At 45.7% G+C, this 14930-nt stretch overlaps 1 protein-coding gene and 1 non-coding gene across 2 annotated transcripts; one reads left to right on the forward strand and one right to left on the reverse strand.

Annotated features, from left to right (window-relative positions):
• Positions 1 to 11851: 11851 nt before the first annotated feature.
• Positions 11852 to 11958, forward strand: LOC116121237. Its single transcript, XR_004126685.1, has one exon. It is a non-coding gene; the product is annotated as a small nucleolar RNA R71 (small nucleolar RNA).
• A 768-nt stretch (positions 11959 to 12726) lies between these two features.
• Positions 12727 to 13930, reverse strand: LOC116121206 (uncharacterized mitochondrial protein AtMg00810-like). Its single transcript, XM_031407148.1, has 2 exons — positions 13748 to 13930; positions 12727 to 13512 (listed from the first exon to the last, which is right to left on the reverse strand). Exons 1-2 carry the CDS (start codon positions 13928 to 13930, stop codon positions 12727 to 12729), a joined length of 969 nt encoding a protein of 322 aa, XP_031263008.1.
• Between the last annotated feature and the right edge of the window lie 1000 nt (positions 13931 to 14930).

Consider the following 14930-nt stretch of genomic DNA (forward strand, 5'->3'; position numbering starts at 1 on the left):
CATTTCCCTGCTCCAAATCGTGTAAAATCAGCTTGGAAGGTGGGTAATGTGACGTAAAGCCGGATTTAGTCCTGACATTCGCACTAACCCACAGATTTAATGATGGTTATCTGTACTCATCTCACTATAAAAAGGAAAGATCTTTTCATTAGAGGGATTCGGCCTTCTTGCACTCTGAACTAGCTTTCTCTCTCTCTTATCATTGTACTTTTGTATTTACTTTTCCCTAATTATTTGTAAGTCAGTCCGCTGTTGCGACCTGACCCACGATTCTAATACAAACTATCAGTGGACGTAGGATTTGCTACCTTAGCATCCGAACCACTTCAAAAAGCTCTCATTGTTGCATTTACTCTACATTTCATCCATAATCACGTGCGTCTCTTGACCAATCAACGTTACGCACGTGTCGATTAGTTGGTGTCAAAATCACGCATCAATAGTTTTGGCGCTAGAAGGAGGGCCTCATTTAGTGTTCATCTTTCATCAGGAGAATCTTCAACCTACTAGTCTTACAGCAATAGATGGCCCGCCAATCTGAACTTGAGCAAGCCAACTAGTGTGCTGAGGGAGTTCCCCTAACCCAGGGGGATACCCCTTCTAGGATACTTCTAGTTTCACAAAATGCTGTGGTGGATATCCCGACAGCTTCGCAGCTTAACCCCGCCATCAGAAGCTACCTAGAGAGGTTCGACAATACTCTCCAGACGGTCAACCAAAGGCTGGACCGTTTGGACCAAGGCGTATCATCTAGAACAGCTGGGGCGGTGCAACCGCCAAAAACGCCTACAGGTCGCGCGAAAGCTCGACAGAGGGAAATAGCCCGTGCCGTGAGCACTGTAGCGCGTAGACGTAAGGGCAAGCAAGTGGCAAAAAACAAGCCTACGGGCTCCCAAGGGCCAGCGAACACAAACCGTACCCCAAGCAGGGTGCCAGCAAAGCTGAGACTCGACAAAAAAGTGAATCCCGAGCTGTCCCATGCCACGTCACAGATGAACCCAAGCAGAAGTGCCGGGCGGGACGATTCCTATCATCGCCAATAGAACGATCTTGATCGCTATCATGCGGGTGGTCCCCACACCTCGCGGGGTGGTTCGTACCACCGCGAGGGTCGTAAAAATACCTTGCACCATCCATCGCCTTCACACGCCTCTAGTCAGCGTGTGTCGAGAGCGGCCAAAAATGCCAGCCAAGGCGAAGAGGAGTCCGACCTCTGGACTTTCCTAAACCGTAATCGCGAAGGCGGGACTCGCATGGGTGAAAGCAATCCCCAATTGGCTCCGTTACCACAAATTGAGGACCTATAACGAGCTCTGGACAGGTTAAGGGAGCAGCAAAATAAGGAGGCCTAGGTCGCCTCTGCATCCCCTTTCTCTCCCGAAGTGCTAGCTGCTCCACTCCCACCGGGGTTCAGAATGCTCAACATGCGGCTGTTTGATAGGAACCATGACCCGTAGGATCATTTGTATGAGTTCAACGACCTGATGGAGCTCCACCAGGTTTCGGATCTTGCAAAATGCCATTGTTTGGCCGTGACGCTGACTTCTCACGCCAAGCGGTGGTTAAGGTGGCTCCCAGCGGGATCGATCAGTTCGTGGCCTCAGATGAGCACGACGTTCCTACGGCATTTCCAAGCAAATCAAAAGTTTTCGATGCCTTTAAGCTACCTCAGTAACATAAGGCAAGAAAGAGACGAATCCCTACAATCCTACATCGACCGTTTCCACAGGGAACTCAACAAGATGGCTCATGCCCCCGAAAAGTCCATCTGAACACTTATAATAGCTGGAGTTCACCCGCAAACCGACCTGTGGAAAGAACTACAGGCTGAGGACGATGTTTCCCTCACCAGATTTTACAACCTTGCAGAAAAATATCTCCGAATAGAGAATTCATTAACGGCACTCCGCCGTCGCGATCACGGCACTTCAAGCAGTATGTCTGGTTGGGGGGAAGGTAGGAGAGTTGATTGCAAAGGAGACATCGACGATCAGCGAAAAGGGAAGAAACCCCGCTATGAGCACAAAAAGTCCTATGCTCCTGTTCCTCGTCGCGACCGAGACAGAGTTCAATACACTCTGCTGAATGTGTCCATATCCGCAATTCTTGACAAATCCAAGGAGGCCAGCTTGCTCGGTGAGCCGAAACCTATGAAAACCCCTGCTGCGGCCAGAAACAACAAAAAATACTGCCATTTCCATCGGGACAACGGGCATCACACCGATGAATGTCGAGCTCTAAAGCAGGCAATCGAAGAGCTCATCAAGAAAGGGCACTTCAAGGAGTATATTAATGACTCTGCTCCGAAAAGAACCAAGGGGAGCAAAAGAAAAAGCATCATGATCGTAGTGGATACAGTAGTGTTAACATAATCTTCGGAGGCCCGCACCTCGCGGGAAACACGCGAGGTGCGCAGGAAAGGTACGCTCGCGAAGCATATCATGACCCGATCAGGGTAATGAACACTTCGCAGCGACCGCAAAAGGCTCGAAAGGAGGAGTCGATCACCTTCTGCGAAAAGGAAGCAGCTTGCCTGCATCATCCTCATGACGACGCCCCGGTGATCACCCCTGATAGGGTTCCATAATGTCTGCAGAATGCTCGTGGACAACGAAAGCGCTGTGAACATCCTGTTCCAGACCACTTTCGAAAGAATGAACCTGGACGAGGCCAACCTGAAGCCCGCCTCGATACCTCTTTACGGTTTTACAGGAGACCACCTGATCCCCAAAGGAACGATCCAGCTCCCAGTCACGCTCGGCGACTACGATGAGGTGACTAGGGTTACCAAATTTTTGGTCGTGGATTGCCAATCGGCCTTCAATGGAATCTTGGGGCGACCTCTGTTGAGAAGCTTTAAGGCAGTCACTTCCATATACCATCTCAAGATGAAGTTCCCAACTCCAACGGGGATAGGGGAAGTGAGCGGATCGCAAAGTGCATCTCGCGAATGCTACATAAAAGTGGTGTAGATGGCAAGCAAAGGAAAGGGCATTTCACGATGTGCGCATCACCAGGCTATGACGATTAGCCGAATCGAGCCACAGCCTGGTCCAGCGGAGGATAATATAGATCCTCGAATCCAGGAAATCCCTCCCAGCAGCCCGGTTGAGGATTTGTCTGAGATTTCGGTTGATCCAAAAGAGCCGAGCCGAGTGTTAAGAATTGGAAGCTGTCTCAACCCTCAGCTCGCTTCCGAACTGATAAGTTTCCTAGTTGAAAATATCGATGTGTTTGCCTGGTCGCATGCAGATATGGTCGGGATCAGCCCGGACATCATTTGCCATGCATTAAACATCGACAGTGAGGCCAAACTAGTTCGCCAGAAAAGAAGAGCAATGGATCCGGAGCGGTATGCTGCATTAAAATCAGAAGTGGAAAACCTCCTCTGGAATGGGTCCATCCGAGAGGCACTCTACCTGACCTGGGTTGCCAACCCGGTCCTGGTAAAGAAGCCAAATGGCAAGTGGCAGAACTGCGTTGATTTCAGCGACCTCAACAAGGCTTGATTGAAAGACAGCTTCCATCTGCCAAGAATCGACCAGCTCGTGGATGCCACCTCGGGGCACGAGCTACTAAGCTTCATGGATGCATACTCGGGATACAATCAAATCCCGATGTATGGGCCAGAAGAGGAGCATACATCCTTCATTACGGACCAGGGCTGTACTGTTACAAAGTTATGCCTTTTGGCCTCAAGAATGTTGGCGCAACCTACCAGCGGCTGGTTAACCAAATGTTCTCTGACCAGATCGAAAAGACAATGGAGGTCTATGTGGATGACATGCTGGTCAAATCCCAGGTCGCCTCAGAACACATTGCACGTCTCGCTGAGATGTTTGACATCCTCCGACTGTACAGAATGAAGCTGAACCCTTTCAAGTGTTCATTCGGGGTATCGTCAGGAAAGTTCCTGGGGTACATGGTTAATCAGCGAGGGATAGAAATAAACCCCGAGAAGATTCAAGCTCTGCTCGATATGGAGAGCCCGACCAGCAAAAAACAGGTCATGAGTCTAAATGGGCGAATAGCAGCACTTAGTCGCTTCATATCTAGACTAACAGACTGCTACTTACCATTTTTCAATGTTCTGAAGGCCAACAAGAAATTTGAATGGACTTCCAAATGCGAACAGGCATCCCAGAGTATAAAAGAACACCTCGGGAAGCCACCTCTCCTCTCTAAGCCTCTTCCACAGGAAATCCTGCTCATCTACCTGTCTGTCTCTCAGTTCGCAGTCAGTGCAGCTCTAGTATGGGAAGAGGAAAAGGCGCAATGGCCAGTGTACTATGCGAGCAAGCGTTTGACGAATGCCGAGATGCGGTATCCGAAAATGGAGCGACTAGCCTTTGCTCTGCTGATCGAATCCAGAAAGCTGCGACCTTACTTCCACGCCCATACGATCCACGTAATGACTAATTACCCCCTCAAGCAGGTCCTCCAGAAACCAAAAGCCTCGAGTAAACTGCTCAAATGGGCCATGGAATTAAACCAGTTTGACGTGAAGTACAAGCCCAGGTTGACCATTAAAAGGCAAGCTGTTGTTGACTTCATCTCAGAATTTTCCTATCTTCCAAGCGAGCAATAGCCTGGCGAAGCCATCCAGGAAAGTATTCGGAACCTGTCGACCTGGAACCTTTACGTCGACGAGTCATCAAACAGAAAAATAGCCGACACGGGTCTTCTCCTTGTAAGCCCCGAAGGGACTCGAATCCATGGTATTCTCTGGTTTGGGTTTAAAGCGACCAACAATGAGGCTGAGTATGAAGCCCTGCTTGTCGGGTTGCGACTTGCCAAAGAAATGGGTGCAACCGCGATCAGCGTTTACAGCGACTCCATGCTGGTCGTCAACCAAATTTTAGGGGAATATCAAACCAAGGAAGAAAACATGGTCCGCTATCTGAAAGAAGCTAAGACCGCTCTTGGGTCGTTCAAACACTTTGAAATCACTCAGATTCCCAGAGATAGCAATTCTATAGCGGACGCCGTAGCAAAGATAGCCTCGTCGTTGGATTCAGAAGCTCCAGATAGCATTCCTATTCGGTTCGTCGATGCTCCAACTATCAGTTCAACTGGACAGGCTGTAAATATGACTCAACCGGACTCTTGGATGACTCCCATTTCCCAATACCTCAAGGATGGGACCTTGCCAGACGATAAGGTCGAGGCAAGGGTCCTACGAGCAAGATCTGCTTGTTACACACTCATCGGGGACCAACTGTACAGGAGAGGATTCAGTGCCCCTCTCCTCCGATGTGTAACCAGCGAAGAAGCAGGCTACATCATGAGGGAAATTCACAAAGGGATCTGCGGCAATCACACAGCTGCTCGGTCTCTTGCAAACAAGGTTGTTCGTCAGGGATATTATTGGCCCCAGATCCAAGAAGATACACATAATTTTGTCAAGAAATGTGACAAGTGTCAGCGGTTTGCGAACATTCCGCGAGCCCCCTCTCACGAGCTGATAAAGACGTCTAGCCCCCAGCCATTTTCAATGTGGGGGATCGACCTTATCGGTCCCATGCCATTCGGAAAAGGAGGAGTCAAGTATACCGTGGTCGCGGTAGATTATTTCACAAAATGGGTGGAAGCTGAACCGCTGGCCGCAATCCCGACCAGAAAGCTGAAAGACTTCCTTTTCAAGAACATAGTGTGCAGCTACGGAATTCCCCACATCCTCATCTCGGATAATGGAAAGCAATTCGATAACGAGGAGTTCAAGCAGTTCTACGACAAGCTAGGCATCCATAAAAAATTCGCCTCAGTCGCCAGACTGCAAGCAAATGGCTAAGTTGAAGCTGTCAACAAGACCATCAAGCAGACTCTAAAGGCCAAGCTTGGGGCAGCCAAGGGAAATTGGGCCGACGATCTCCCTGAGGTCTTATGGGCATACAGGACAACTCCAAGAACCTCCACCTTAGAAACCCCTTTTTCGCTAGCCTATGGCTGCGAAGCAATGATTCTTGTAGAGGTGGGAACTGGTTCTCTTCGGAGAGACTTGTACGATAAGGTTGAAAATGAAGCACTTATGAGAGCGAGTCTGGATCTTGTTGAGGAGCATCGTGGCAAAGCTTCACTAAGGATAGCAGCCTACCAACAGCGTGCGAACAGATTCTTCGATTCAAAGGTCAAGCGAAGAGACTTCCAGGTCGGTGACCTTGTGCTAAAAGAAGTTCTCCCCGGAACCAAGGAGCCAAGCGCGGGAGTATTAGGACCGAACTGGGAAGGTTCGTACCGGGTCGACAAGGTGATCAGACCGGAGACTTACCATCTCAAAAGGCTGAATGGTTCCAAAGTATCCCGAGCTTGGAATGCCGAGCACCTTTGACCATACTATCAGTAATCCTGAGCTCAGCTCTCATTGCAAATTAGGTTTTAATTTTGTTAGATTCCTTTTTATTGTAAAATATTATCCTGTTCGCTTGTAACAATTCGCATGTGATATTGCCTATGTAAAACAAACTGAATTGTAAACTGCACTCATATATGATTAAGCGAACAACAATTGAAAGCAGTGTATTTCATGTACAAAAATTGTTCAAGACCCTATTAATCCCTATGGAGTCGGTCTCATCGCACTAAGCCTGGTCGGTGGGGGGATCCTTCGAAGCAAGACCCGAACCCTCTGCCTGGTCAGATCCTCGGGCGGCTGCTGCTGCTTGATCATCTTCCTTTGCCAAAATCTGCAAGGTCTCTTGCCACCCCTTTGGGAGGTCAGACATATCTAGATCTGGGTTCTTTGGTTGCAAGGTATAAATGGACCCGATCGCCTAGTCGACGGCTTTCCTCGATCTCCTCTGACTGGATCCGCATTTCTTCAGTCAAGGAAGCAATTTTTTCCCGACTCTCCTGGAGTTCGGCCTCGAGAGCTAGCCTTTCCTTTTTGGAGGCCTCCCTTTCTTGTTCTGCTCGCTGGGCCCATGTTAAGGTCGTCTGGAGCTCTTGGTCCTTCTCCCCGACTTCTTTGGAAAGCCTAGCGGTTGTCCTCTGAAGCTCTTTTACTTCGTCCACACGCTGTTCAAGCTCTGCCTTTTGGAAGTCAACTGTCCATATAGCGGCCTCCTTTTGGTTCAAGTATCTGTTCGTCGCCTCAAACGATTGCGTTCTTTCCGCTTCGATGGTCTCTAGGCTCTGTTTGAGCTTCGCGATCTCCTCTTTCAGATCATTTGCCCCCTTCGCGGCCTCCAACCGAGCTTTCTCCATGGACATCCTCATGGCAAGCAAAGCCTGCGAACAAGAAGTTAGAATGAAAATGGCGGACAAACTTTAAGAATAGTTCGTTTATCTCGCTTAGATGCTGGAACGACGTGGTTATCAGGTCGTCGCCTGTATCGGAGAACTCATCATATGACTCCGATAGCCCACACTCAAGCAGAGAGTAGACTATCGGCTATAGGTATTCGGGCAGGTTCCCCAGCGAATCCAGCACTGGTGTGTCCTTCGCCTTGTCAACAACGACCATCTTGTCCACATGCTCCTTGCCCGACCTCCTTCTGACGTCCCGCCGCGACCTTAGTGGCTCTTCCTCAGATTCGGTCTCTGACTCCTCGACCTGAATCTGCCTCCTCTTCTTCGACCATTGGGTCGGAGCCTTCCGCCTCGGGCGGGCAGGTGGCTGAGTGACCTCTTTTGTCCTGGTCGTTTCTTGCTCAAGACGGGATTGGGAGGGCACGACAGTTCGCACTGGTTGTGCCGCTGTAAGGCGAGCAGCTTCGGCTTCCTTTTCTTACCTTGAATGAGGGAAGTTGAATGGTGCTTGCCGGGGCTGCTTGGATTCTTTCAGAGGCATGGTCGCTGCGTGAAGGTGCGTTAGTAACTAAGCAAAAATTATTCCACGACCAGAAAGGAATCAGTGTGCAACTTACATTCTGGGGACTCTAAAGATGCCTGGTCATTGAAAAAACCATACTTCCGCAAGTTCGCGGCCTTCACGAGCTTCCTAGCATCCCGGCTTTCTTCAAGGAGAACCCCAAAAGACACGATCCTGTACGGGTCGGTGAGCAAGTTCAGGCTGGTTGTCTTGTTAACTGCAAAAGAATGCAGGTCATTAGAAAAAGCGTGCGCACAGTTAATGAATTTAGCGAAGAGGGACCTACGTGGTTTCTGAAAGCGGCAGTTGCCGTCGTAGCAGAAGAAGAAGAACTTCGTCTCATAGGCCCCGGCATTGCTGGGATAGCTATGTATCCCTTCGGCGATGGTAGATCGCCGATACAAATAATAGGAGTCTTTTTCCTTACTCCTTTTGAGGTAATACGAACAGCCGAGCTCCATCGCTGTTAGCTTGCCCAAGCCATTCTCAAGGCACGCGATGTACATCGCAACAGCGATGACATATGCGTTTGGCGTTAATTGCATTGGTGCGATCTTGAAGTGATCCAGGACCAACCTAATAAAAGGGTGGAGAGGAATCAACCCCCCACCCTTGAAGATCTCTTTGGAGATCGTAGCCAGGCCATCGGAAGGATGCCGCGACGACCGGGTGGCATCGAGAAACACCTCCGCTCGGACGCCGAACTATTTCTTTATCCTATCGAATTCTTCTTGGGTGAGAACCGAGAAAACCTCGAGGGATTCATCCACGGGAACATCCCGTTAAGACGAACCGACTCCTTCTTCGGATCTAGACGCTGAGGGTTCCATTCCGCAGTCTGTAGCACTGGCAGACAGAAGGTCATTTTAGCCATCGTACGTCACCCCGTACGACAGCTTGGGGTGAATTCCCTAAAACCTAGTAGTGACTCCAGCCACCATTCACGGCAGGAACCCGACTCCATCGTCGCGCCTCTGATGAAGCATCAGATGACGCAACGCCATTGTACCACCAAATAAAAAAAAAAAAAAGTGGGAGCAAAAACCCTTACCTTTTGGGGGACGTGACCATGAACGGTTCTTGCTTCAGGTATCGGAAAGATGTCAATCGAAAAAGAAAGGCTTCCGATTTGCAGGGAGTTTTCGTTCGAGACAAATGGGATTCTGGCGGCCTCATTTGGAAAATCTTGACTTTTATATGGACTATGAGCCGGCATTTACCGCCCCTCAGAATCGAAACGATGTTTCTCTCTCTCCGCATTAAATGCACCCCATGCCGCATTTATTGTTGTGATGAGGGTTGTCGTTTCGAGCACGTCGTGCAATTAATGCTCTGCCAAAGCAGTAACGCGTCAGCACACAATGTATTTAATGCGCCTGGCAGACGCCTGACACGCGCAGAGCACCTGTCAGTGCAGAAACGACCTCATCAGTTCTCCATCTCTAAGGCACGGTAAGGAACACCCAATGAAGTCAGGACGCTTGGGCAATGGCTGTCAGGTCGTTCGGACGAGGTTTGCACGAAGTCATGTTCGCAAAAGGTCATATCCCGAGCTTCTTTCATTTAGGTCGGAATGGTTAGGGCCTCCACTCGCGGCATGACTTAGTTTCCAAGGTTTGACCCTCAAACCTTAAAAACTAGGGGACTTCTGTTATACCTGGGAAATCAAGGGCTGACGTGGGAAATCACATGATGGGGGTGACCTATTCCCGTCAGAATAGTAAGTGCACGTCAGGCATGCAAGGCGCTGTGGAGCTCCCACTTGTCCATTTCCCTGCTCCAAATCGCGTAAAATCAGCTTGGAAGGTGGGCAATGTGACGTAAAGCCGGATTTAGTCCTGACATTCGCACCAACCCATGGATTTAATGATGGTTATCTGCACTCATCTCACTATAAAAAGGAAAGATCTTTTCATTAGAGGGATTCGCCCTTTTTTGCACTCTGAACTAGCTTTCTCTCTCTCTTATCATTGTACTTTTGTATTTACTTTTCCCTAATTATTTGTAAGTCAGTCCGCTATTGCGACCTGACCCACGATTCTAATACAAACTATCAGTGGACGTAGGATTTGCTACCTTAGCATCCGAACCACTTTAAAAAGCTCTCATTGTTGCATTTACTCTACATTTCATCCATAATCATGTGCGTCTCTTGACCAATCAACGTTACGCATGTGTCGATTAGTTGGTGTCAAAATCACGCATCAACAAGAACAAACAAATATAAAATAGGAACATGAATGAAAAACTTGAGCTACCTCCTAAGAAGCGCTTGTCGAACGTCTAAGCTAGATGGAATGTTTGGTCTATAGATCAAGGAGGCATCCTCAACTCTACATTTGATGTCTTCATTATTGTTCTATCAATGGCCTCTAAATACGCTTTTGCCTTTTCATCATTAAATTCATTGTCCTCAATAGTCAAAGCTAACCCCAATTTGTATTCTATCTTATCCTACAAAAAACTTGAAACAGTAATTGGGTCCAAAGAATCAACAAGAAAGTACTCATTAGCTTTAGAAGGTGAAGATAGAGAATTAAAAACTAAAAATTTCGAGTCTAATCAAGAACCGTCATTCTTAGTTTCCCATTTTTAACATCAATAATTGTCATTGTTACAGCCATGAATGGACACCAAGCAAGATGGTTAATTCCTTGTCGAAATTTGACGACATCTCCATATCTAACACCACAAAATCCATAGGAACAGTTTATCAAATTGAACTAAAACTTCTTCAACAATACCTCTTGGATACTTCACTGATTGATTGGCTAACTGCAAGGTCATTGTTGTAGGATTTAGTTCTTCCATTCCCAATTGCTGATACATTGAATACAGCATAGGATTAATGCTTGCACCCAAATCCAACATGGCTCGCTTTTCCTTTTTATTACCAAAAATAATGTTGATAATAAAACTCCCAAGATCCTTTAATTTGGGTAGTAATCTACTTTGTAGCACCGCACTCGTTGACTCAGAACTCAGAACTTTCTCATGAGGCTCATACTTATGCTTTCGTATATTCAGCTCCTTGAAAAACTTTGCGAAGGCAGGCAATTTCCTAGTCAAGTCAAGCAAGGGTAAGTTCACATTAATCTTAGATAAAATTTTGTAAATGTCAAAAAATTACTTATTCTGTTTGCTTTTAGTCAAGCAACTTGGAAAAAGCACAGGTGGAACATATGGTGCATCTTTTTTTTTTTTTTTTTTTTCACTCGAAATGGGTGCACTCGATTGCTTCCCCTCAGCTTTATCTCTCCGTACATGATCAAGTAGAGGCTCATTAGTTTCAAAATTAATCTCCTTGTTAATTACCTTACCACTCTGTAGTATTGTGATTGCATTTGCTTGCTAACGTTGGCTTGGTAATTTCCCAGGAACATGCCCTTGTAATGCTTCCACTATTTGTCCTATCTGAACCTCCATCTTTCTTATGGATGCATCTTGCTGTTGGAATCTCTATTTGAAGTTCTAATTTGTCTTTTGAGACAATTGAATAAAGTTATTCAGTGTTTCTTCCAATGAAAGCTTCTACTGTTGCATATTGTGATAAGAACGCCCCTGTTGCTGACTGTTTCTCCAAGAAAAATTGGGGTGATTTCTCCAGCCAAGATTGTAAGTGTTCGGAAAAGGATTATGGGGCCTTTGATTGTAACAATTCATCATGTTGGCTTTTTCCACAAATTCTGGAAAATTTTCACTAGAAGGACAAATGTTAAGAGTATGAGCAACTTTACCACAAATAGCACATACCTCTTTGGAACCGCTCTATCCTTGTCCCATCATCATGTTGCACATCATCTTCATTTGCTTGGTCAATTCAGACACTTGTATTGCCAACTTAGTGTTAGCACTTCAAAAATTCCTTTTGACTTTCCTCTTAACACTTTTTTGCTGTGAATTGGCTCCAAGCATCTCATACAACCCGTAAATCTCTTGTGTAGTTTTCTCTCCCATGGCACCACCTGCAGCATTATCGACTATGGCTTGGCAAGCCTGTGTCATCCATCATAGAAAAATTGGTTCAACAACTCTAACGGATATCTATGATGTGGACACTAAACTAAAATCAATTTAAAATGTTTCCAAGTCTCATGGAATGGTTCACCTTCAATTTGGGAGAAAGTAGCAATTTTATCACTTAGTTCAACAGTCTTTGCATGAGAGTAGAATTTACCTATGAACTTGTTGTAAACTGCATCCCAAGTGGTAAGTGAAGCTGGTGTCAAAGACATGAACCTACTGTAAGTGTTTTTGTGTTGGAGATAACTAAGAAAAGAAAGAGAGCATAATCCGAATGAAGAAAAGTGTCTTGATTTTCTTAAGTTCAAAATGAGTTTTACACTTCAACTAATAAAGCTGAACTTTTACTATTACACCAAACATGCAGACATATAATAACCTGATTTAATCTGAAGCTACTGACTTAATACCAACTAAACAACAACTATGTAACACATCCTATATAATCTGGGGCACATATCAAGCATTTACAAAATAAGCATAACTTTACAGTATTACAAATGGACCCTTGGCAGATTGCCCTTCAGTTTTACCGCCAAAACATACTTGAAAAGCACCAGTTGAACTGCTGCATTTCCAGCCAAGTATCAACCTTCAACACTCCTCCTTGATGGTTGGCTGGAAACACCAAGTCTGAATCTGAATTCTTCAAACTTGGCTTTGGAGACTGCCTTGGTCATTATGTCAGCCACTTGATGTTCACTCTTGCAATGCATTAGATTTACTTCACCATTTTGCTCAGCTTCTCTCACGGCATGGAACTTAATTTTTATGTGTTTTGTTCGTCCATGCTACACAGGATTCTTGGCCATAGCTATTACAGACTGATTGTCACACATGATAGCAGTAGCCTTGTTCTATTTCAGCTTCAAGTCATCAAGTATTTTCCTTAATTAGATGGCTTGATTCACAGCTGCAGTAGCTGATATGTACTCTACTTCAGCTGTGGATATAGCTACGGTTTCCTGCTTCCTAGAAAGCCAGCAGATAGCACCATGATTCATGAAGAATGCAAAACCTGAAGTGCTTCTCATATCATCTGTTGAACCAGCCCAATCACTGTCCGAATAACCAATCAAACTGAAGTCCTCTGATCTCTTGAACCATACCCCATAGTCAGTGCTTCCTGTTACATACCTCAGTACGCTTTTTGCTATTTTGAAGTGTGTTTCAGTTGGATTACTCATAAATCTGGATAGTAGACTGGTTGCATACATTAAATCTGGCCTAGTTGCTGTCAAATACAACAGACATCCTATTAAACTCCTATACAAACCTTCATCAACTTTCTCACCATCCTCATTCTTTGACAGCTTTAAATTTGGAACTAAAGGCAGATTTACTGGTTTGCAGTTTTCCATGCAGAACTTCTTTAAAACTTCACTTGCATATCTTCTTAGGTTCACAAAGATCCCATCCACATGTTGATCAATCTCCATTCCAAGGAAGTAAGACATTCCACCCAAATCAGTCATTTCAAACTCACTTTGCATGGATTTCTTGAATTCATCCACTTGAGTTTCATTGCTTCCAATAACTAGAAGATCATCCACATATAGAGAAATAATCATCAAGTCATCTTCAGCTTCTCTAATGTAAAGGGTGTATTCATTTGGACTCCTAACAAAATCCAAATTCAGCAAGTGGTCATTAATCCTGCTGTACCAGGCCCTTGGAGCCTGTTTTAGGCCATACAAGGCCTTCCTCAACATATACACCTTTCCCTCTTGTTGTTGGATCACATATCCTTCAGTTGTTCGATGTAGACCTCTTCATTTAACCAGCCATTCAAGAAGGCAGATCCTAGGGTCGGTGCTCTGGTGTGTGGAGAGGTTGCATGGATGGAATAGGGGTGCGGAACTGATTGGGAGGTACCTGGCCAGGCAGAAACTCTAGATCATAGAATTGACTCACCTTCTCTTTAAGAGACTGATTTTCTGCCCTGATGGATGCGTTTTCGGTCCGGATAACTTTTCTGTTTTCTGGTCTATCCACCAGCTTCCAGGTTTGGTTTTTTTCAATCATGGCCAACTCCTCCTTCATGGCACTCCTCCAGGATTTTGATTGTGCAGCCTCTAAATAACTTGTAGGTTCCATTTGAGCTAAGTTGCACCTGTCATACATATAGTAAGTGTTCTGGTTCCCCTGACAGCAATTTCTTCTTCTGATTCCTCCCCTAAGTCTTCTTCAATTTGTTTAGGTCGAACCTCACTCAGTTGAGGTTGAGTATCTACATCAGCTCTACCCTTTTCCCAGTTCTAGACTCCTCTTTCATCAACCTTAACATCCCTGGACACTACAATTTTTCTAGAGTCAGGAATATAAAGTCTGTAGGCCTTGGATTGGCTGTTGTAGCCAATAAAAATTCCTATCACAGCCTTATCCTCTAGCTTAGTCCTCTTTGCAGGTGGTACTAGGACATAGCAAAGGCTTCCAAAAATTTTCAGTTCATCCACTGCTGGTTTGATTCCAGTCCAAGCTTCAAAAGGTGTTTGGTTTTTTAAGGCTTTGGTGGGAATCCTATTAAGTAGGTAGACACTTGTGTTTGCTGCTTCTACCCAAAATGGTTTGGGAAGATTTTTCTTTGCCATTAAGCATCTTGCCATTTCCATGACTATCCTTTTTTTCCTCTCACAAACTCCATTTTGTTGTGGAGTGTATGGGCTGCTATATTCATGCCTTATTCCAGCTTCAGTGCAGATTTTTTCAAACTCTTGAGAAGTGTATTCAGTGCCATTATCACTTCTCAAGGTTTTGATTGATTTTTCTGTCAAATTCTCTACTTCTAGTTTGAATTTCCTGAATGTTCCAGACACCTCATTTTTCTGTTTTAGGAAGTAAATCCACCTCATCATAGACCAATCATCTATGAACAATATAAAGTATTTGCTCCCATTAAGTGATAAGATTTGCATGGGGCCACATACATCCGAGTGAACAAGCTGGAGTTTTTCAGAGGCTCTCCAAGCTTGGTTCACAGGGAATGGTTTCCTACTCATCTTGCCTAGTTGACACACTTTCCACACACCTCTCGGCTGCTCAACAATAGGCAGATTATGGACTAGATTTTTGGACTGCATTTCAGTCAAATTTCTGT

The sequence above is a fragment of the Pistacia vera genome, unplaced genomic scaffold (genome assembly GCF_008641045.1).
Source record: "Pistacia vera cultivar Batoury unplaced genomic scaffold, PisVer_v2 Contig970, whole genome shotgun sequence".
Taxonomy (NCBI): Eukaryota; Viridiplantae; Streptophyta; class Magnoliopsida; order Sapindales; family Anacardiaceae; genus Pistacia; species Pistacia vera.